The 24,328-nt window shown below is 39.0% G+C and overlaps 1 protein-coding gene and 1 long non-coding RNA gene across 2 annotated transcripts; both read right to left on the reverse strand.

The window, feature by feature from the left end:
• Positions 1 to 834: 834 nt before the first annotated feature.
• Positions 835 to 23,073, reverse strand: LOC118768607. Its single transcript, XR_005004400.1, has 3 exons — positions 23,063 to 23,073; positions 21,088 to 21,095; positions 835 to 1,146 (listed from the first exon to the last, which is right to left on the reverse strand). It is a non-coding gene; the product is annotated as an uncharacterized LOC118768607 (long non-coding RNA).
• On the reverse strand, positions 1,477 to 18,598 carry LOC115226699. Its single transcript, XM_036515382.1, has 6 exons — positions 18,261 to 18,598; positions 17,937 to 18,199; positions 12,363 to 12,456; positions 11,833 to 11,880; positions 2,086 to 2,535; positions 1,477 to 1,608 (listed from the first exon to the last, which is right to left on the reverse strand). Exons 2-5 carry the CDS (start codon positions 18,186 to 18,188, stop codon positions 2,147 to 2,149), a joined length of 783 nt encoding a protein of 260 aa, XP_036371275.1. The 5' UTR covers positions 18,189 to 18,199; positions 18,261 to 18,598; the 3' UTR covers positions 1,477 to 1,608; positions 2,086 to 2,146.
• Positions 23,074 to 24,328: the final 1,255 nt, after the last annotated feature.

Raw genomic sequence — 24,328 nt, forward strand, 5'->3', positions numbered from 1 at the left:
CACTATGGTTACCCTGCTTTATGGAAGAAGAAGGAAGAAAGAGAGAAAGTTGTGGTGAAAGAGTACGGTGGGGTTCCCCCCCCCACCTTCCCCCGCCGGAGCCTCGTGGAGCTTAGGTGTTTTTGCTCAATAAACACTCACAATGCCTGGTCTGGGAATCGAAACCACGTTCTTACGACTCCGAGTCTGCTGCCCTAACCACTGGGCCATTCAGCCTCTACCCTTGCTGTTGTTGCTTGTGTTACTGATGCTGATGAGGAAGGGGAGGAGGACATCGGACCATTTAGAAGAACACTGAATTTATAGAATATAAATCAGGACATGACAGAGTTGACCAATATCTACACTGCCTGATATGCCAGCATTATGAAAGCAAGACTTTTGACAGGTGGCATAAGCATCACCCTGAGGCTGTAACTGAGGGAGAAAATGTAATGATTCTTTAGGACTTTCCAGTACATACAGACAAGACCATCAAAGCTAATAAACTAGATATTGTTATAAGGTTGCGAGTATCCCTTGTGATCATAATATTCTTTCAGCAAATAAGGTGGTGAGCTGGCAGAATCGTTAGCACGCCGGGCGAAATGCGTAGCCGTATTTCGTCAGCCGTTACGTTTTGAGTTCAAATTCCACCGAGGTCGACTGCCTTTCATCCTTTCGGGGTCGATAAATAAAGTACCAGTTACGCACTGGGGTCGATGTGATCGACTTAATCCCTTTGTCTGTCCTTGTTTGTCCCCTCTATGTTTAGCCCCTTGTGGGCAGTAAAGAAATAAATATTATTTCAGCAAAAGAATTTGTCTGCTCAGAAAATATAAAGATTTGCCCATTTGAAATCAAAATACTATCTTAAAGCAGTTACAATACCAGTGATTGTAGGGGCATTAGAAATGGTAAAAATGAAGCGAAAATTATTTGAGAAAAATCCCTGGCTTACCATTCCTGCAAGAAATACAAAAGATTATTTTAACTGGTACATCTCATGTACTGAGAAAAGCATTGTTGCTGTGAGAACGATTACCACCCACGCAAATAATGTTTTTCTACATAATTCTTTTTGATTTTGTAGTAGTAGTAGTAGTAATCATAGTAACTGCGTGCACACAAGGCTAAAATAAAATCTAATTTAATAATCTGACGAATCTGACAAAATTACATCGAGTTATTTCCCTTTGCTTATCATTTGTGAACAAAGAAAAAAAAAAACCATTTTAATTCAATAAACCTAAATTTAATGAGTTCCAGCCACTCACCCAATGAGTATTTCTGCCAAATATGGTGAAAATCCGTTCAGCTGTTTTCCAGTAATTTTCCAAACACAAAGACCAGCGACTACAATACCCTGCTTTTACTAATGCATGCAGGGCAATAATTTTGTTGATGTGGGAAGTTTGGTGCATTCAAACAGAAATACTCGGCAGTGTCTTCAGGGTTGTCTAAATTATCTTCCTTTACATCAATGTTCTCTTTGCATTTCGTATCTTATGTGAACGGCTGAAGAAGTAGCAGACAATATATAATCCAATGAAAGTCTCCAAAGAAGGGCTTCAACAAAACTACTGACCAATGATTAAAACAGACAACAGAAAAGAAGGAATGAAAATATAATAATGAAATTATTGTATACAGTGCTCAGGTGCACCACAACTTGTCAAAAGTCTGTAATGAAGTGTATGCAGTAATGTGCAAATGCCTGGAAAGTGAACAGTGTATGAGTCAGATACATGCTTGCGAGTGTATGGAGGGGAGAAAATCAGGTGTAGTGTTGGTGAATCTCAGGAAGCATGGAAGTTTTGAAGGATGCAGTGCTCCGACAACTAACAACTGATGCCGGCAGTTTGTTCCATGCTTCAGCAACTCTCAGCGTGAAAAAATGTTTCTGAAAGTCATGGGGGCTGTGCCGTTTTCTGACTTTGTAAATATGTCCACGGGTGTTAGACAGGTGGAGTTTGAAAAGGTAGTCAGAGTTATTGTTTGTAAGTTGGTTAATAATTTTACGGGTGTCTGCCAAGTCAGCTGCCAGCCGTTGGAGTTTCAATGTGTCCATGCCCAGGAAGTAAAGCGTTCAGAATATGGCAAATAATCTCTAATGTTTTATAAACAAAGGGAGCTTGATCCATGTCTAAAACCCAACACTAACATTTTATTGGGGAGTTTTTATGTGTAAGCTGGTTATAGACAAATAGCCTGATGGTGTATTGCGACTGATGAATCCAGCCTTGTTCATTTTCAAAACGATTGTATCATTAGTTTTAAGCTGGAATGTAAACGATGATTGTAGTATGGTGTATTGTGACATATCTGAAGAACTACAACTTTTCTTCATAAATACATAATGTTCTTCATTATTTTTTTTCTGAAACATCAGGGTTACAATAGCTGGAAGGGTATCTTTTGGTATGTGCAACTGTACTGCATAGCTTATTTCATAAATACCATCTTGTCGCACAAATATGTCAGTTTCGTCGACTAACTGAAAGTCGCCTACGTTCTGGCTCTCATCTTTCTTCCAATATAAATAAGTTACTCCTTCTGAAAAAGAAATAATAATAATAATAATAATAATAATAAATGCCCTGATTCAGTACAAAGCAGTGGCTCTCATGGCTTCTGATCTCAACTGATTGGAAGTGTAATCATGAACATTGTTTTGTCTTGGTATAAAAGATGGCCTACAGCAAATATTCTGCTCAATACAACAGGTTTGGTTGTCAGTTGTTTGACCTTAACCAGTTGAGCATATGGTGTAATGGTTAAGAGCATGGGCTACTAACCCCAAGTTTCCGAGTTTGATTCCAGGCAGTGACCTGAACAATAACAACAACAACAAAAAACAACAACAACAACAACAACATACCTTAGGAATGAGAACCCAGGTTTGAAATTTCCCCAAGTCACCTGATGAAGGCCGGAAGGTATATCAACTGAAACGTGTTAACAACAAACAAGATGAGGACGAATATCCGTCAAATGTAAATAATGTAATAGAGTTGACAAAACTATTGCCCATATTGTGAACAAATACCCTCCACTTGGCCAAAACCAATGTAAGTTGTGGTGACGCAGTGAGGTAGCAGAAGTGCTACATTGGAAAGTTTGTGAAAAGTGGAATCTAGAGAGAAACAAGACATGGTATGAGCAGAAAGCAGAGAGAGAGGTGGGGGTCGGAGACAGGCAAATTCTAGTGTGATTGCCCAACTCAAACAGACAAGGTGCTTGAGCACAACAAGCTGAATATAGGTGGACAAGGTGAACCACCTTTGTTTTATAATTGATACTGAATCACCCTTTGACCCACAAATCGTAAAGAAGGTGAGGAAAAAAATAGAAATATGAGATACCTTAACTTTGGGAAATAAAGTAGGTGAAGATGGTACCAATTACTGTTAGGTCCTTGGGGACAGTATAAGACAGCATCAAAGAAATGGGAATAGGGTGCCCAGTAGAGCTGATGCAAAATGTTTACCTCATCGACATGACCAGAATCATTAGAGAAAGTATATGTATATATACATATATATATATATATATATATATATATATACATCATTAATTTTTTATGCACACATATACATGTATATCATCATCATTGTTTAACATCCGCTTTCCATGCTGGCATGGATTGGACAGTTTGACTGAGAACTTGTAAACCAGGAGGCTGAACCAGGCCCAAATCTGCTTTGGCAAGGCTTCTACAAGTGGATGCCCTTCCTAATGCCTACCACTCTGAGAGTGTGGTGGGTGCATTTTATGTGACACCAGCACTGACATCAGCCACGGCATTGATTTCACTCAGCTCAACAAGTCTTCACAAGCATGGTATACTGCCTGCTTTTAAACAGTTCAGTTATGCAACACTGGCACCTATCACGACTACGATCTCACTTGGCTTGTCGGGTCTTCTCAAGCACAGCATATCTCCAAAGGTCTCGGTCGCTTGTCATTGCTTCTATGAGGCCCAATGTTTGAACATCGTATTTCACCACCTCATCCCATGTCTTGTTCCCACCACTGTTAGGGTGTGACACTTCTTCACACAGCTGTCCTCATCCAGATGCATCACATGACCATACCAGAGCAGTAATCTCCCTTGCACATCACATTTGATACGTCTTATTCACAACTTTTCTCTCAGGGCACTTACTCTCTGTCGTGCATGAACACTGACATTATACATCCAGCAGAGCATACTAGTTTCATTCCTTGCAAGCCTACGCATGTCCTCAGCAGTCACAGCCCATGTTTCACTGCTGTGTAGCATGACTGTTCACACACAGGCATTATACCTTTCACTCTGAGCAAGAGGCCCTTTGTTACTAGCAGAGGTAAGAGCTCTCTGAACCTTGCCCAGACTATTCTTATTCTGGCAGCTATGCTCCCAGAGCATCCACTCCCACTACTGAATGGTCACCTAGGTAATGGAAACTATCAACTACTTCTAGTTTTTTCCCCCTGGCATCTGATGGAATATATTTTCTGTACATTTTCTGTGTGTATTGCACCTGGGTATCTCCTACATGCAAAAACTTTCTTCCCAGTTAACCTGCCTTTGATATTGTTGCACCTCTTATGTGTCCATAGCTTACACTGGGTACATCATATGGCATTTCTACCTAAGCCTTTTCTACTGATTGAGCAGGGCCATCTACCTGAAGGGATTTATGATTTGTCCTCCTTCCTACTTACTATGACTTTGGTTTTTGCTAGGTTAACTCTAAGGCCCTTCGATTCTAGTCCTTGCTTCCACACCTCAAACTTCTTCTCTAGGTCTTGTAGTGATTTAGCTATTAGGGCAAGGCCATCAGCCTAAAGGAGCTCCCAGGAGCAGCCTATTTTGAAATCCTCTATTATTGCCTGGAGGACTATCATGAACAAGAGGGGCTGAGGACTAATCCTTGGTGAACCCCTGTGAATGGGTGATTGATGAAAATATGGATGAGGATTAATATTAATGGATGACATGGATAACATGTGAGGTGGTTCTGAGTGGTAAGAAAAGAGGCATTAAAGCAGTTAGGAGGCGATGGGTGTCTTGAGGATGAAGGGGACTGGCATACTGGACCTCAGTTTTTTTGCTGTTGGCAGTTCTTCTGATACAAAGTCACACATTTATTGGTTTAGGGTCCAGAACTAAATTGAGAGTATGATAGAAGAAGGTTTGCTCTTCCTTCCGTAGAAGAAAAAATTCAAATCAGACCATGTTAACACCAAAAATTATTTACATCAAAAAGGTGCTTTTTTTTAAAGAAAATCCCTATATTTTACGATTTTTTGACTGCTGTGTCACCATTTTCTGGTGTATTTCAACCAGAAAAATGTTCACTTAAAGAGAATAAAAAGCTACATAATGCAAAATTTTTACTTTTCAAAAATTCCAATTCTAAAGGGTCGAAAGAAACCTGAGCAACGCCGGGCGATACTGCTAGTACATATATATATATATATTATATATATATATATAATATATATATATATATATATATATATATCCAATACATGGATATAAAATGGTGACAAGTTGTTTGATGCTTAAAAATTATTTTTTGGAATGAAACCAAAAACAAAAGTCGTTTTAGCATGGAAGACATATTGCCTTCCATGGTGCAGTTGCAACATCAATTACAGCAACAGCAGTTGCAGTTGCATCAACAGCAGCAGCAGCCATTCAAGAATTTGGACCTGGAGATCTCCATTTCCAGCGGCTTCGAGGGCCACCTCCCAGTGGTGTCGGGCTCCAACGAAGAACCCTCAACTACAACAAGACGACCAAAGTTTTTCTTTTTTTCCCAAGGTCTGGGGTCTCCTGCCCCTAAGCCCTACACCATCACCTAATCACCCTTACCCGTATTGTTGCTTAACAACAACAACAGCAGTAGTGGCAACTACATCATCAACAACAACAACTAAACCAACATTTTCTGGAATTAATGTTGAAGAAGTCTGAAGATACTTGAGGTTCATACTCACCAGACAGTGCAGCAAACTCAATTGAAGAATTCAACTATAATCTAGAAGGGATTACTTGTTCTGAATATTTTCATAGATACAAAGAAATTTTCAAAGAAGAGTGTAAAAGTTGGTCCGATGAGAAAAAATTATAATTACTTTTAAGAAAGTTATCCTCAGTTGAACACAAAATATATATATTGGGTTGTCCGGAAAGTTCATGCCGATTTTTAAAGGAAAGAAAAAGGTCAATAAAAACTTGCCATTACATTTTTAATCAACCAAATATGAACCATTTTGTTGCACAATGCGTCTCCATCTTTCCTTTAACTTGAAATACCCCCTTCCCAGAATTGAGGTGGTTTCCTGGCAAAGAATTCATCAAGGTATCTTTTTATGTCATCCAAGGAATTGAAATTTTTACCATTAAGACTATTCTGCAGAGACCTGAATAAGTGGAAATCCAAAGGAGCAATATCTGGTGAACATGGAGGGTGGGGTAACACATCCCAGCCGAGATGCAGCAATTTTTGTCTGGTCCCCAAAGCATCAAGTGCCGAAAAGGAACTTTCTTATCTTCCATTTTAAAGGATTACAGAATTAAGACAGATTATAGGAACATAAACCTTCTTCCATGAAAAGATAGCTTCAACTGTGCTCTAAATGGAGGTGTAGTCAAATCCTATTTTATGGACTCAACCATGTTCTAAAATAAATCAAAAGGTAAGCTACTATAAATTGGCACGAACTTTCCGTACAACCCAATAGTAATTATATTCTGCCCAAACCACTTGAAATTTGTTTCAATGAAACAATATGTTATCTAAAATTTTCAGTGAAAGAAGTATCCTGTTCAATACTCGCTGGCAATGTTTCAATTTGGCCAAAAAAAATGGAGATTTTGTCACCTATGCCGGAATGGTTAGCAGAGAGTGTGAGAAATTCAAATTGAATGAGTTAACCTCAGACATGTTCAAGTTTTCAACTTTTGTTCAAGGGCTTACTGTAAGCAAAGATGCAGATATACGTCTCAGGATATTAACAAAATTAGAACAGGACCAAAATTTAACTCTGCAGGCAGTAGCCGAAGAATGTCAGAGGATTATTAATCTATGACATGATGCAAATAAAATTGAAGAGAAATATTGCTCTCAGATTCAGGTGTGTTGACTGGTAATGAATAAGAAACAAGAAAAAATATCAAGACTGAATCCATGTTATGGGTGCGGTGGTGTACATTTTAAAAATAGAAAATGATACAAGTGTGATAAAATAGACCATAAAGAGTTGCATTGTAGGACAGAACCTGAAAAATGGTTCAACACAAAAAATTTTAACGGATTATCAGTGACAAAAAATGCGAACAAGCCCCAAAGAAAATTTGTGTATGTAAAAATTAATAACACAAACATAAATTTACAAATGGATACAGGCAGCAACATTTCAATAAATTAACACAGATACATGGAATGAGATTGGGAGACGTAAATTAAATGAAACCTTGAAAATTGCCTTGTTTCAGGAATAAAAATTATATTTTAAAGGTGAATTGATAAGTAACATTACATTTCATGAAAAATACCTTAAAGGCTAAACTTTTTGCATTAAATAATACAACAGATTTGTTCGGTACTGACTGGATGAAATTGTTTAACTCATGGGACCTCCCCATAAATCTTTTCCGTAAAAAGGTAAAGGATTTTTCCTCCAGTACAAATAAGCTGGCAGACGAATTGAAAAAATAATTTTTGAAATATTTTTCCTGAAGTTCTGTCCAATAAAGTAGGTCTGTGTGCCAAAATGAAGGCGCAGTTTGAAATACAAGAAAATGCAATACCAACATTTAAACAAAAACGAACTGTACCATTCACAGCATTAGCACAGATAAACTTAGAGATAGAGAGACAAAAAAAACATTGGAGTTATCCAAAAAGTGGAATATTCTATATAGAGTGTTGAGTTTCGTGTAACAGTAATCGCAGTAATTAGACATTAACAAGAGCTCAAATCAGGATATAAAATTACATAACTATCAATTTTACCATCCAATGTAATATTATGTACCACCACCACCACCACCATAACAATGCCAACAATCTCCATCTATTTTGTTCCTGTAACATCTTTTTTTTTGTCGCCATTGATTTAAATGGTTTGCACTAAAGAACTTTGCTAATCTTCCCAATTCTGCTGCATTGTCTCATCTGTGAGACAAATATTCTTTGTTCTGACCTCAGCACTTCTGTGTCTTTCTTCAATATCTTTCTTCACCCAGTGTGTTTTATCTATGCACATCAGATGGTTACGCAACCACCTGTCCAGCATATATTCGTTAAATCCTTAAAGCCTGGCCTGTACTCCTTATCTGACCTCTACTCTAACTTTCATTCAAATCAACATTGCACATCAAATAAATCATACTCAAATCATTTCTCTCCACACTCGAAAAATCCTCCATATTTATCATTTAATTTGAAAGCCATGCAACACCACACATTTAATTCATGTCTCATCTACCTTACTTTCTGCATGCTGAGAAATCCTTTATGGCTAATAGTCATTAGAACCCTCAGAAAACTCCTGAAAGCCATAAATCCTTGGGTATAGTCCGCCCTTGAGTATAATACGCAGGGGATTTTTAGGGGTCTGTACCTCTGAAAAACCTAACCCTTTTGTATAATACGCACCCCTTCTCTTACTTCAGTTGTGTGTAATTAAGCCAGCAGCAGCTAGTCAAACAAACACTTCCGCGCATGCGTAATACAATAATGGTGATGTTCTTAACTGTTATATGGGAATGTAAATATGTTTGCAAATTGTTACTTGTTATTCTGTGTTCTGAATACTTTTATTTTAATAAATGTTGCTTACTGCAAGTTATGGATGATTCTTTTATGACTTCATTGCTTTCAGGTTTAGCTTAGCGTATTTTCACGCCCAACATCACAAAATGCGTCTGGATAAACATCGCCGGACAGCAAATAGAGACTCGGACATTGTTTAGAAAATATTTTTCATTTTTAACCCCGTATATAGTACGCACTAGGGATTTTGACCTTTAAATTTTGGGAGAAAATGTGGATTAAACTTAAGGATTTACGGTAATTACTTGTATCATGAGGGTAATTAAAAGAAGCAAACTTAATTAGATGTTCAAAGTTACAAATAAATGCAGAAAGCATCGAATCTGTCAAACATTTGTGTTAATATGAAACTTGCACTGCAGCCAGCAATTTACAAAGTTGTTCCTGGCTCTCTGTACATGTCACAACATGTTTGCGTTGTCTCTACTCAAGCGAAAACTATGTAATGCACTACTAAATAGATCGCTATATAGAAATAATTTATTCACTCTTAAGCAATGCAATAAGGTGTGCTCTGCATTTTTCTCTTACAAATCTATATGACCACATCAATCATCATCATCATCATCATTTAGCGTCCGCTTTCCATGCTAGCATGGGTTGGACGGTTCAACTGGGGTCTGTGAAGCTGGAAGGCTTCGTCAGGCCCAGTCAGATCTGACAGTGTTTCTACAGCTGGATGCCCTTCCTAACGCCAACCACTCCGTGAGTGTAGTGCATGTTTTTTACGTGCCACCTGCACAGGTGCCAGACAGAGCTGGCAAACGGCCACGAACAGACGGTGCTTTTACGTGTCACCGGCACGGGGGCCAGCCGAGGCTGGCAACGGACATGAACGGATGGTGCTTTTACGTGCCACCGACACGTAAATATATATATATATTATATATATATATATATATATATATATCTGTAAAAGTAATGTGTGACAATTATTTGGTAGCCAAGATAAAAGGTTTTACCTTGGCTACCGAATAATTGTCTCATATTACATTTACAGATAAATTCCTCTATTTGCATAATATCAAGGTCTCTTTTTTTCTTTTGTTATCTTACCATTTTTATCAATATATATGTGTGTGTGTGGAGGCGCAATGACCCAGTGGTTAGGGCAGCGGACTCACGGTCAGAGGATTGTTGTTTCGATTCCCAGACCAGGCGTTGTGTGTGTTTATTGAGCGAAAACAGCTAAAAGCTCCACGATGCTCCGGGGGGGGGGGGGGGGTTGACCCCTGTTGTACTCTTTCGAGTATTAAGAGCACCATCCGAGCATGATCGTTGCCAGAGCGACTAAGTGGCCTCCATGCCGGTGGCACGTAAAAGACACCATTTGAGCATGATCGTTACCAGCATCGCCTTACTGGCACCTGTGCCTGTGGTATGTGTAAAAGTATTTGAGCGAGGTCGTTGCCAGTACCGCCTGACTGGCCCCGTGCTGGTGGCACGCAAAAGCATCCACTACACTCTCAGAGTGGTTGGCATTAGAAAGGGCATCCAGCTGTAGAAACTCTGCCAAATCAAGATTAAAGCCTGGCGCAGCCATCTGGTTCGCCAGTCCTCAGTCAAATCGTCTAACCCATGCTAGCATGGAAAGCGGACGTTAAACAATGAAGATGATGATGATGATGATGATGATGTATACTTTGGATAATATACATGTTTATATATAATCACCCAGCTAAAAACATACCTGTTCTTACATAGAATGTCTCTAACCTTTGTTGACGAGATGTTACTGATGTTAAAACACTGAATATATTTCTCTTCTTCATTGACGTGGCATTTGCTCTTTTGTATTTTATTTATGTTTTGGTGGTTGTTGTTTGGTCTGTGATAGTTGTTCAGGGTTGGCGAAAGCAATGTGGTGGACAACGAAAAACCTGGCTGATCTGGAACCCAACCTAGGCCTGCATATCTACGGCGTTCGCCACTGGAATAAGGAGTGGCTGGAGATCACGCGGTCGTTAGCCTCAAGTCGCCAGCCTGGTCAGCATTTGTGAGAGATGCAGTATTGAGGATGAATGAAGCCAGCTCAACCCACCCCGGGTGAATGCTGTCTCAAGACAAGAAAAGACTGTAATAGTTAAACGATAGCAGTAAACCCTACCATCTGTAGTATTATATGACATATCTAGTAATTACAATATCAGTTGGCCCATGTCTTTCAAAATAGTTAACTCATGTTTGTCATAACACCTAATTACCATGACATATTACTTCCTCCCGCCAAATTCTATATATTTCTTTATTGCCCACAAGGGGCTAAACATAGAGGGGGAAAAACAAGGACAGACAAACGGATTAAGTCGATTACATCGTCCCAGAGTGTAACTGGTACTTATCTAATTGACCCCAAAAGGATGAAAGGCAAAGTCGACCTTGGCAGAAGTTGAACTCAGAACGTAACGGCAGACGAAATACCTATTTCTTTACTACCCACAAGGGGCTAAGCACAGAGGGGACAAACAAGGACAGACAAATGGGTTAAGTCGATTATATTGACCTCAGTGCGTAACTGGTACTTATTTAATCGACCCCAAAAGGATGAAAGGCAGAGTCGACCTTGGCGGAATTCGAACTCAGAATGTAACGACAGACAAAATACCTATTTCTTTACAACCCACAAGGGGCTAAACACAGAGGGGACAAACAAGAACAGACAAACGGATTAAGTCGATTACATCGACCCAGTGTATAACTGGTACTTAATTTATCGATCCCGAAAGGATGAAAGGCAAAGTCGACCTTGGCGGAATTCGAACTCAGAATGTAATGACAGACAAAATTACGCTAAGCATTTCGCCCAGCTCGCTAGCATGTCTGCCAGCTCCCGCCAAATTCTATAAACAGCACAACTTAACCCAAGTTTGTAATAGCAGTCACTACATGTCTATAATGAAAGTATTTTAATTAACCCTGTAATAGTAAGAATTAACTTAAATCACTAATTTTAAATATCTAAGGAGGTAATTCGAAATACGAGATAAAATATGCAACAAAACTATATAAATTAGTTTACCTAAATCTGTGTAACCAGTTGATTTCAGGTGGAAGAAGGCATGGTGAACTGAAAGAGAGAAAGAGGCAAACCATGAGAAGGGTATATTTCAATATCAAACAGAAGACTATTTAAAGAAAAGGGTACTTCCTGATGCATTTCATCTATTTAATACTTCAGGTTATCTCTTATATAAAATCCGTTCTGTCTGTCTGTGTGTGTCTTCTAGGATCTCGGGCATCCTGCATCCGATTGCACTCAAATTTGATATGTAGACACCGATGGTATCAAATTTGAGTGCAATCGGATGCAGGATGCCCGAGATCCCAGAAGACACACAGACAGAACGGATTTCATATATTTAATGATGTGGGCAGTTTTGCCATTCAATTCTTTAGCATGTCTGCTACATATCAAGGTGAAAGTATGGTTGCCTATTTTGAGCCTGTAGTATATCGAAGACATGTTCAGGGATTTCATTAAGATTAAAACGTTCCAGATTCGGACAATAGACACGTGCAAGGTGAAATGGTGACAATATATATACTTACACTGTGGAGGATGTGATATCAAAGGCAGTGGTGGATTTGGTTGCACTTGCTGTGAAGGAGGTGATTCTACAGAAGGCAGATAATGATATGGCGTCTAAAGTCAAAAGAAAACAAGACGAGAAAAGAAAAATTAAGGTAAGATGGTGACTGGTGTGCTTTCTAATGCTTTCATTATATTACTGTCCCCTTTAAGGCTTGTCTGTGTTTTGTAAGAAATCTTGGTACGGACCTGATACACTTGTCAGACTTATGAGATACATATGTGTGTATTAAGGCTACCATTGGTTTCATGTGAAGAAAAATCTTAATTTTTCAATCTGATCACATGGAGGAATGGCATTTGTCTCCATTTTGGATGAAAACACAAACCATCTCATGAACTGTTGAGTGGTCATCTCCTTTGGATTTGGATTTTAGGGGACATTTTTTAAAAAACGTGTTGGACTGTGAATTTGTTTGTATTATAATATATTATATATATGTGTACTGTTCATGTGCTTTTATGCTGAGAGAGTTCAACAGAGGAGCCTGTTTCTTCTATGTTTAGAGTTGTGTCCTGGTGGGGGTTGGCAGTACAGGGGGTGGTTCCCCTTTGAAGTGTCAGATGGTGAAATATTGCTTGTGTATGCAGGGAGAGAAGGTTTCATCCCTAATATATAAAATATCTGTTGACTGTATGATATTTAGCTCTTCAGTGATACAGAGCTCACATTTGGCACCCCTTCATCTGTATTTTCTGACTTTGGATAAGGATATTGCATATCTTTTTTTTGTCCCTGAATGGTGCCAAGTGTTGCATGTATCTTTCATTGAACAAGTTGCCCCTCATTCCGATATATGTTTTTGTTACATTCCAATATATGTCTTTGTTGGAATCCATGATTTTGGCCTTGTATATGAGTTCTTTTTCCAGGAATTTTTATTTACAGGACAGTGGTTTGGAGATCTATAATTACAGTGTCTTTTTGGGGTATTCCTTGTGTGTGTTTTTTTGTTGTTGTTGAGTATTATCAACCCTGTATTGGGGAGGCAGTTATAGCTAACTTTAACAGTGTTGCTGTTGAAGATCTTACAATATTTGTGTGAATGTGGGAAGTGATTGTCCATTAATTTTAAGCATATATATATATATCAATTACATTCTCACTAGACAATGGGATGTATGGTTGCTCCTAAACACAAAGACCCTCCCTGGTGAAGAATGTCCCCCACCACCACCAGCATAGACTAGTCATTAGTGACTTTAGACTCCAGGTCAGAAGGATGCCAAGAAGTAAACCAATCTGGAAAAGGAGGATTTGGAAGCTTAAGGACACTTCTTATGATCAGAGATTTAGGGACATCCTAATTGAGAAATTCGATAAAAGGGTAGAGAAGCTAGACTTGTGGCATAGAGGGCAACTAGGAATTCCTGAGGGACAGATTGCTGAGTGCCACAGACCAAATCTGTGGCTGGTGCAAAGTCCTATCAAGACCTAGGGTAACATGATGGTGGGGGATACAGTAGATGGGGCCATTATAGCTAAGAAACAGGCCTGGAAGAATGGGAGCAGCAGGGAACTGTATCAGATTGCCAGAAGGGCTGCTAGGAGACAAGTACGTCTAACCAAGGGAGAAGCAGAAAAGAAGAAGTTTGCCTATGTTCAGTGACACGAGGACCAAAGAAGTGAAGAACTGCAAGTCAGTGTATGAGAGAAAATCGTGATGTCATGGGAGAGAAATGTGTCCGTATGCATGATGGTGCACTTGCATGTAATGATGCTGCAAAGAAAGAGGCTTGGAAATGCCATTATGAAAGACTGTTGAACCTGGAGAACGAAGGGGGGGGGAGGAGGAGAATCTGCCGAATGATGACCCAATTGAGGGACCGACCACTCGGATTGACAATTCCTTAGTAAATAAAGTAATTAAGGATATGAAGACAGGGAAATTCCCTGGCCCAGCATGGAATCACCACTGAGATGCTTAAAATACCTGGTGGTGTAGGTTAGGGTCTACTCACCTGTATTGTAAATCAGGTAGTTCACAAAAGAGTCAGACCCAATGACTAGTGTAACAGCACCAGAGTCAACTGCCACAAGGGTAAAGGTGATTCCTGAGATAGAAATAATTAGAGAGGTATCAAATTGCTGGATCAGGGGATGAAAGTTAGAGAGAGAGAGAGTCATAGCCCAACTAATTAGGGAGAGAGTTAGCTTAGGTGAGATGCAGTTTGGTTTTGTGCCAGGGAGAAGCACCACTGATCCTATATTTCTGGTAAGGCAGCTGCAGGAGAAATACATAACCAAAGATAAACCTCTGCAGCTGGCCTTTGTTGACTTGGAGAAAGCCTTTGTCAGGGTCCCCCGATCCCTTATCTGGTGAGCAACGCAGAAACTATGAATAGACGAGTGGTTGGGGAGAGCTATACAAACTACGTACAGGGATTCTACCAGTAAGGTAGGGTTGGCAATGAGTACAGCAAAAGATTCAGGGAACAAGTAGGGGTTCACCAAGGGTTGGTGCTCAGTTCCTTCATGTTCATCATAGTCCTCCAGGCAATAACAGGAATTTAAGACAGGCTGCTCCTGGGAGCCCATTTCTTTCTTAACATGACACATGGCATTTAAAAAAAAAACATTTTCCCATTACTCAATTAAATGCGTTTAGCAGGAAAATAATAAACAAAGAAACAAGGAAGGCATCAGATGGTCGTGGGATGTGCTAAAAGAAATGATAGCTAAATTGCCCTTAACACTCCCCATAGTAAAAGCATATTCAACACTGTATTAATGAATTTGTTTCTCTCACCATGATACATGCAATCTCTTTTTAAACCTTTTTCTGATACTCAAATGAAAAATAAATGAATCTAAAAAAATATTTTTTCAAACTTTTTCCATATGCTCAACCAAAAAAATAAATTATGAATTTCTATCTCTTACTAACGAGACGGCATTTTTATAACTTTTTTTTTTCTAAAAAGATATTCCCCATAGGCGTAGGAGTGGCTGTGTGGTAAGTAGCTTGCTTACTAACCATATGGTTCCGGGTTCAGTCCCACTGCGTGGCACCTTGGGCAAGTGTCTTCTACTAGAGCCTTGGGCCGACCAAAGCCTTGTGAGTGGATTTGGTAGACGGAAAATGAAAGATGCCCGTCGTATATATGTACATGTGTCTGTGTTTATCCCTCCAACATTGCTTGACAACCGATGGTGGTGTGTTTACGTCCCCGTAACAAAAGAGACCTATAGAATAAGTACTAGGCATCCAAAGAATAAGTCCTGGGGTCGAATTGCTCGACTAGAGGCGGTGCTCCAGGATGGCCACAGTCAAAATGACTGAAACAAGTAAAAGCGTTAAGGGCACTGGGAAAGAAAACCTGAAACACCCCGGGAAAACGGAGAAATTCCAACTTACGCGTGATACCTGTTATTACTGACGTCCACCACTTAGTGTTCGGTGGGGGGGGGGGATGTGTAGACACTGAAACTGTATCCATTTGCAGGCTTTGTGCGGTTGGTCACTAATTCATACCAATCACGATCTATTTAGGTCAAGGTTAAAATCAGTGTTTCTGCTCGGCCCTTTCTTCATTTTAGTGGCTGGGTGGGCTGTAGTTTTGATTTCGAGTCTAGTTCCTATAGTGAAGAGTTCTTAATCTACCGATATATATAAAGCTGAAGTTGTCTGTGTGTGGCAGGTTTGGTAGCCTTCAACTAACACTATCTCCCCCGAGACCCTGCGGTGCAAGTTGGCCAAAATTGAGAGTATGATAGAAGAAGGCTTGCTCTTCCTTCCGTAGAAGAAAACATTCAAATCGGACCATGTTAACACCAAAAATTATTTACATGAAAAAGGTGCTTTTTTTTCTATGAAAATCCCTATTTTCTGACTGCTGTGTGGCCATTTTTCGGTGTATTTCAACCAGAAAAATGTTCACTTAAAGAGAATAACAAGCTACATAATGCAAAATATTTACTTTTCAAAAATTCCAATTCTAAAGGGTCGAAAGAAACCCGAGCAGCGCAGGCGATACAGCTAGTTGTTTATATATTCATTTTTTTTTATGGTTGTATTGCTAATGTATACGGTAGATATGGTACATGTTAGTTTGCGAAGGAGGACTATTAATTTTTTTTTTTCAGTTTCAGAGTATGTTTTCCTGTCATATCACACTCAACTGCGGGTGGGGCATCGGCTATCAAGAACCATCTTAATACTTTTTCAATACTGTTCAAGTCTTGTATTTAGTAATGTGTTTGTTGAAGTAAATATTCCGTATATGCATAGGTTAAATCTGTTTCCACCTTTTCTCTTCTCTCTCTCTCTCTTTACACACACACACACACATAGGTGGGTTTGTAGTAAGAAATTTACTTCTTAACTACAGGGTTCCGAGTCCAGTCCCACTGCATAGCACCTTCGTCAAGAGTCCTCTACTATAGCCTTGGGCTGACTGAGGTCTTGCGAATGGATTTGGTAAATGAAAAATGAAAGAAGCCCGTCGTGTGTGTGTGTGTGTATATATATATATATGTGTATATATATATATATATATATATATATATATATATATATATATATATATATATATATATATATATATATATATAAAGTTTGACGCTCAGCGAAAGGAGAAAGTTTAACGCTTCGAGCATAGCTTTTCGCCAGAAAGGGGAAATTTCCAAAGAAGGTGAAGAAGAAGAAATCGCTAACGGCGTGCGTGTAGTTACATTGATTTGTGTGTGTGTGTGTATGTGTGTGGGCCTAGAGGTTAGAGTGTTGTACTCGCAATCGCGAGATCGTGGTTTCAATTCCCAAACTGGGTGGTGTTCTTGAGCAAAGCACTTCATCTCAGGCTGCTCTGCGATCTCTTCAGCACCTGACCCGTGGTATAGGGCACAAGTTCAGACAATGTCGGTTGGATGGAGTGAGTGTGCACCCTGAACATTTGGTCCCTATAAACAAATCATTTGTGCAGGTAGCTTGATTACTAGGCTTTAAAACAAATAAGTTCTGGGGTCAATTTGTTCGACAAAAAACCCTTCAAGACGATGCTTCAGCATGGCCACAGTCTAATGACTGAAACAAGTAGAAGAATAAAAGAATATATATAAGCAATAATTATAACGATTTAGAGTGTGGAGACTGGTACATCCCCAAAATTTCCTTTCCTTTGACTATTTCATTCAGCATATTTTCCCACTGCACAGAGTATGGACAGTTGCATTTGCAACCAGGCGTAATTTTCTGTGCAGTTCAGGTTCATTCCACCAGCCAGTCTCTTCGCTTCGAGACATGTTTTCTCTTGACTCTTTAATTTTTTATGACCTATAGGAAAAACGATAGCAGTAGTATGAGACGAAACTGTAATGTTGGGGGTGATGTCGTGAGTCGTGGACGGATGGGAGGTGAAATTTTTTAAAATAACAGATTAAAAAATCTATTTCTTTCGTTTAGGAAAAAAACCTACCCTATCGTTCTGAAATGTGTAAAGCAAAAGAAAAAGAATTCTGGCCGAAACAGAAAATTCCAAGTTGTGAGGGACAACTATTCAAACCCCAGCTGAAAGTAAATAAAGTCGAGTTTTACCAGGCTTAGGACAATAGCAGTCACCACTCCCATGAAAAGAAAGATCTGAAGACAAAACGTTCCATATTTATAATATTGCGAGTCAAGAAACATCTGTGTTCTAGTTTTTTCTTTCTGGGTTGACGGTTCATTATTTCTGTTGTCTGAATTCATTATAATTTCATCTCTCTGGGTCAATGGTTGCATTGCTCTGTATGAGAAATGTTCCTGGGTTGGTGGTTGGTTTGTTACATTGGGTATTCTCGTCACCATCTTCCTGGTCTCTATTTATGTTATATATGTCGGAGAGAGGGGATTTCACTAAGGGCACGTTACAGTTGGTTCGCTCTGTTTACGGGATAAATTAATATTTTATCATCGTTTTCCTCGGTTGATGTTTGGATTGGTCTGGCGTTATCTTACCAGGTTGGTAGTTACCTTGTTCTATTCCGTTGGCGGCCTTATTGAAGAAAACTGTTATTTTTTTTTAAGATTACCTTGTCGGTTTGGCGAATGAGTATTTTCTTTCTTAAAGTTATTCACACCTTGAGTAGTTCCTTCCGTAACCCTCTCTCTGAATTCGTCGCTTGCGTTTGGTTTTCCCCGCGCAAAGAGATAATACAACAGGTGTGACAGGTGTGACTAAATTTGACTAAAATTGTTATGTCACATTCAAGAACTCTCTAAACACTTATTCTTTCTTTCTCTCACAATACAATAAACTTTCTTGTAACCTACTTCACTCACACTCTCGCTTCCTCTGCCAATATCTCCCTCTCTATTGTCTTCTACCTTTCTTTCTCTTTTTCTCTCTCCTCCTTTCTCTATGTTCCTCTCTATCTCTTTCTCCACTCAATTTTTATCAATCCCTTCACTAATTTTTGTTGCATTTTTGGCTGTCTATTTCTATTTCTTTACTACCCACAAGGGACTAAACACAGAGAGGACAAACAAGGACAGACAAACGGATTAAGTCGATTATATCGACCCCAATGCGTAACTGGTACTTAATTTATCGACCCCGAAAGGATGAAAGGCAAAGTCGACCTCGGCGGAATTTGAACTCAGGACGTAACAGCAGATGAAATACGGCTACGATTCTGCCAATTCGCCGCCTAATTCGGCTGTTTATTTCAAAATATGTTTTACATATCAAGGAAGTACGCAGGTGTAAATGTTTTGGCCAGCATATTTATATTTGGGGGATCATTGTTCTAAAAGTCATTTCGTTTCTACTTAAAAATTTGTGTTTAAGGATTTCAAATTTGGTGGTTATTTTCTATAGATATTTCTTCCATTCAGTTTCAAGCGTGGGTATGGAAAAATTCCCCCCCCCCAATTTTCTCTCAAATTTGTTTATTTCTTAAATTGTTTTTGCCAAAAATCCCCGTTTTCGGATACAGAGATTCCGGAAAATTGCCAAAAATCGGGATTGTGAAAATTACCCTCCCCCCAACTTCTTCAATTTTGACTTTTTTCCGTAACACTAACCCTAAAACTCTAGCCCTAACACTAACCCTAAAACCCTAACCCTAACCCTAACCCTAAAACCGTAACTTTAAGTACTGAAATGTTTTGAAATTTTTGTCCGAATCCTGATTTCCGTATTTTTTGGCATATTTAGAAAAGAAAAAATTCTTTTTACAAAGATTTTTGGAAATATTTTTCAGAATCATAATCTCCGTATTTTTCTGCATATTTTGAGGGGGGAAAAATTCTGAAAAAAGTTTAAAATGAAGGAAATGGGGGTTGGGTGGGGGTAATTTATAAATGTCGATTTTTGCCAATTTTTTTGCAGATTCGTATTCCCCATAGCCAAAAAGGGAGGGGGTTGTGTCGAAAAAAATGTTTTAAGAAAGGGTGCTATGGGTATTTTATAATACAAATATCCGTTGATTTACGGAGGTAAAATATAGCCGTAACATGAAATTCCGTAATGTGAAATGAATTTTCCAGGTTCTTTCTATTTTGCTGCACTTTTGAACTTTTAAAATGAAGTGAAAATTTTCAAATTTGGTGTATTGATGTAGTTTTTCATGCTGAAACTCAGAACCTAATTCACTTGCTTCAGAAAAAAAAAATTGTGTATGGTTTAAGGCTTATTTAATTATTATTTTTAGTACATTTCACAACCTCTATTTCATAAGCCAAAAATAAGTAGCTCGGGAACAGCTTGGCTTATTGCTATGGAAACTGGCATGAATGTGTCTGTGGCTTTTGATTGGCTAAAATTACTCCAAATCTGCAAACTTCAAAAGCTGTTCACTCTTTATTTATTGATTTATGGAGAAAATGAATTTCATGTCAATGATTAGCATACAAAACGGCACCGTTACACCTAATATGAAATCAATTGGAACCGAAATTGAAAAAAATTGAAAAGTGGCTGCCAAGCAGAAATGATCCAATTTCTTTAAAATTCATACGATTATGCGAAAACCAAAAGCAAAGAAAAAATAAATTTGGTGTGTGATTTAAGACCTTTTTAGCTGTTATTTTTAGCACATCTCATGACCACCTAGTTTTATCTCTTATATAAAATCCATTCTGTCTGTGCGTGTGTGTGTCTTCTAGGCTCTCGGGCATCCTCCATACGATTGTGCTGAAATTTGATATGTAGATACCGACGGTATCAGGGCGTGCATAAGTCTTGAAAAATTTATAAAAATCGATTCCAGGAGAGAATGCGATCGATAAAGTTGTGGGAAATCTTTTTTCTTTGGAATAGAAAATAAGTCAATCTTTATCTCTTCCTTAGCTGGTGTCTCAAATTTAGGTTAAATCCATGTTTCTCAAGGGGAGGCCTGTGGGATGGTCGGACAAGTTGTTTTGAGAAAATTTGGTTTACATGTTTGACAACTCAGCACCAACCATTGGACTACCTGTGAAATTTGCACTACCTGTTTAACCTTTTACTAGAACCTCCTGCAAATTCCAATTCTAGCCTGCATGTCTACATTCATCCTTCTGCTGCCACTGCTCAAAGCCAAAGTGGCCCATGCTGGTCCTACTTCTGCCCACTTGACCTAACTCACTCTTCCTCTTCCTGTAGGGCCCCTCAGCCATTAACGTTACTGACCCTTTCCTCTCACTTCACCTCATCTCCACAGTTCTATTATACAACGAATCGATCAAGGAATTACTTCCACACTCTCCCGAGTAAAGGACTTACTTGTATTTCTCCATAAATTTCTAGTTTCTGTTTCCCTTCACTTTTAATCTTCGTCTTCAGTAAAATGATATTTTCATGAAATGTAAAAACCAACACGGAAAAAATGAAATGAAAAACATTAGGAAACTGGAATGTGTCATTGGTATTGATCTTATAAGAGCAATCGAGACACAGCAATTCCTTTCGTTCACAATTCCTCACTCAAAATTCATTGGCAGGAGCTCCAGGACATACCAGTCATATCAACAGGTTTGTCGATTGTTCTGAACCAGTCATGATGTTTCTGTTTGCTTGGGAGGTCAGTGGTCGCCCTGAATGACGTTGGTCTTCAAGTAATAAATGACCATTCCTAAAGCATGAAAACCATTCACAAACTTGTGTTTTGCACATGACAGCATACTTCAAAGCTGTTTGAAGAATGGTAGCTGTTTTCACCCTGTTTTTCCCAGCAGAAAACAGGATTTCATGGAAGCACGCTGTCCCTTCATTTCAGCCATCACAAAACTCGACAAATGGCAGAAGCACTGCAAAACAAAAACGCACCATGTGGCTGTACATCAGACAATGACACCAGTTGGTAGACTCATGACTGAATGTCATATTAAGAGGCTTCAAACAATGGACTTGTCCCACACAAAACAATTCCGGTTACTTTTGGGTACCACCTCGTATTCCAGTTTTCTTTTTAATTTTACAGAGTAAAAATGACTGCTCCACTGGCAATATGTCGCAAGGAAGAGTGGGGATCAATAGTCCATTCTTTGTGGTTTGAAGGTGTTGGGGGCTGAGATTCACTGGTGGATCAAAAGGTTTAAAAACTGCAAGACAAGCAGGAAGCACAAAGAGAAAGCTTCATGCCCATCAACAGCCACAAAGTGCACCATTGGAGCGGGATCGTTGCCAGACCGGCTAACTGGCTTCCAGGACCTTTTACCTGCTTAAACCACTTCAGGTGTATTTAACTTTTATCTTTCACTTGTTTTAGTCATTAGCCTGCGGCCATGCTGGGGCACCACCTAGAAGCATTTTTAGTCGAATGTATCATCTCCAGTATTTATAATTTTTTTTAAAGTCAAGTGCTTATTCTATTGAACTCTCATGCTGAACCACTAAGTTACAGGGACATAAACACACCAGCACTGGTTGGCAAGCAGTGTGCGTGTGTGTGAGGGGAACAAACACACACACACACACACACCCATATATACAATGTGCTTCTTTCAGTATCCGTCTCCAAATCCACTTACAAGACTCTAGCTGGTTTGAGGCTATAGTAAAAAAAACACTTGCCCAAGAAGCCAAGCAGCGGCCTGAACCCTGAACCATTTGGTTGGGAAGCAATTTACTTATTTCTTTACTACCCATAAGGGGCTGAACATAGAAGGGACAAACGAGGACAGACAAAGGGATTAAGTCGATTACATCGACCCCACTGCGTAACTGGTACTTAATTTATCGACCCCAAAAAGATGAAAGGCAAAGTTGACCTTGGTGGAATTTGAACTCAGAATGTAGCGGCAGACGAAATACTTATTTCTTTACTACCCACAAGGGGCTAAACATAGAGGGGACAAACAAGGACAGACAAAGGGATTAAGTCGATTACATCGACCCCAGTGCGTAACTGGTACTTATTTAATCGACCCCGAAAGGATGAAAGGCAAAGTCGACCTTGGTGGAATTTGAACTCAGAACGTAGCGGCAGACGGAATACCGCTTAGCATTTCGCCCCGCGTGCTAACGATTCTGCTGCCGCAGTCTTCTTACCACACAACCATCCTTGCACCTGCTTTCCATTTTTTTTCTTTCTTTTTTCTTATGATGAGTGACTAGACATTCGTACCTCATTCTCACCTGTGATTTTTTGAGAAACAGGTATCTTCCTGCTGCTCTCCGGTCGCTACTTCATTTTCAGAAATTTGAACTCTGTGTTTTCCTGGAGCCTTTACAATCTAAATACAAGTTTGACTGCAACCAACTAATTTAACCTTTAAAGCATGATGGAGAAAGGGAAAACTGAGGAGAAAACAGGTTCTTACCTTTAAGACAGGTGTGTTATCCTCAAAAGAAAATTTTACCAATAGAACTCATGACCAATAAAACTCATGACAATCCAGCTACGCATTTCGCCCGGCGTGCTAATGGTCCTGCCAGCTCGTTGCCTTGATTAAGTAATTACTTTCATGACAAATCAAGCTCTAACTCCTAATGCTTTTTTTTTTTTTGTAATGTATCACCAAATAATTTCGTTGCATATATTTTACTGCTTTTAAAATTATTAGCACTATCGCCCGGCGTTGCTCGGGTTTGTTTAGACCCTTTAGAATTGGAATTTTTGAAAAGTAAATATTTTGCATTATGTAGCTTGTTATTCTTTTTAAGTGAACATTTTTCTGGTTGAAATACACCGAAAAATGGCGACACAGCAGTCAAAAAATAGGGATTTTCATAGAAAAAAAAGCAACTTTTTGATGTAAATAATTTTTGGTGTTAACACGGTCCGATTTGAATCTTTTCTTCTACGGAAGGAAGAGCAAGCCTTCTTCTATCATGCTCTCAATTTTGGCCAACTTGCACCACAGGGTCTCGGAGGAGATAGTGTTAGTTGAAGGCTACCAAACCTGCCACACACAGACAACTTCAGCTTTTTATAGAGAGAGATTTCCATGCTTATTTGACCCTTTCACATCCCTTTATCTATTAAGACTTATTAAAACTTGAAAACTTCTTACTATTTTTGTCATCTTCATGTTTATGCATTCATTTTGTGATAGCTATCATGCAGAGCTTCGAAATCCTGATTTCTGACTGGGTAGACAATAGCAAACTTCAAACCTTTGTAACTTTTGAATAAATGAATAAGATAGCTATCATGCAGAGCTTCGAAATCCTGATTTCTGACTGGGTAAACAATAGCAAACTTCAAACCTTTGTAACTTTTGAACAAATGAATAAGATAGCTATCATGCAGAGCTTCGAAATCCTGATTTCTGACTGGGTAGACAATAGCAAACTTCAAACCTTTGTAACTTTTGAACAAATTAATAAGATAGCTATCATGCAGAGCTTCGAAATCCTGATTTCTGACTGGGTAGACAATAGCAAACTTCAAACCTTTGTAACTTTTGAACAAATGAATCAGATAGCTATCATGCAGAGCTTCGAAATCCTGATTTCTGACTGGGTAAACAATAGCAAACTTCAAACCTTTGTAACTTTTGAATAAATGAATAAGATAGCT

Source organism: Octopus sinensis, linkage group LG30 (assembly GCF_006345805.1).
Source record: "Octopus sinensis linkage group LG30, ASM634580v1, whole genome shotgun sequence".
NCBI lineage: Eukaryota > Metazoa > Mollusca > Cephalopoda > Octopoda > Octopodidae > Octopus > Octopus sinensis.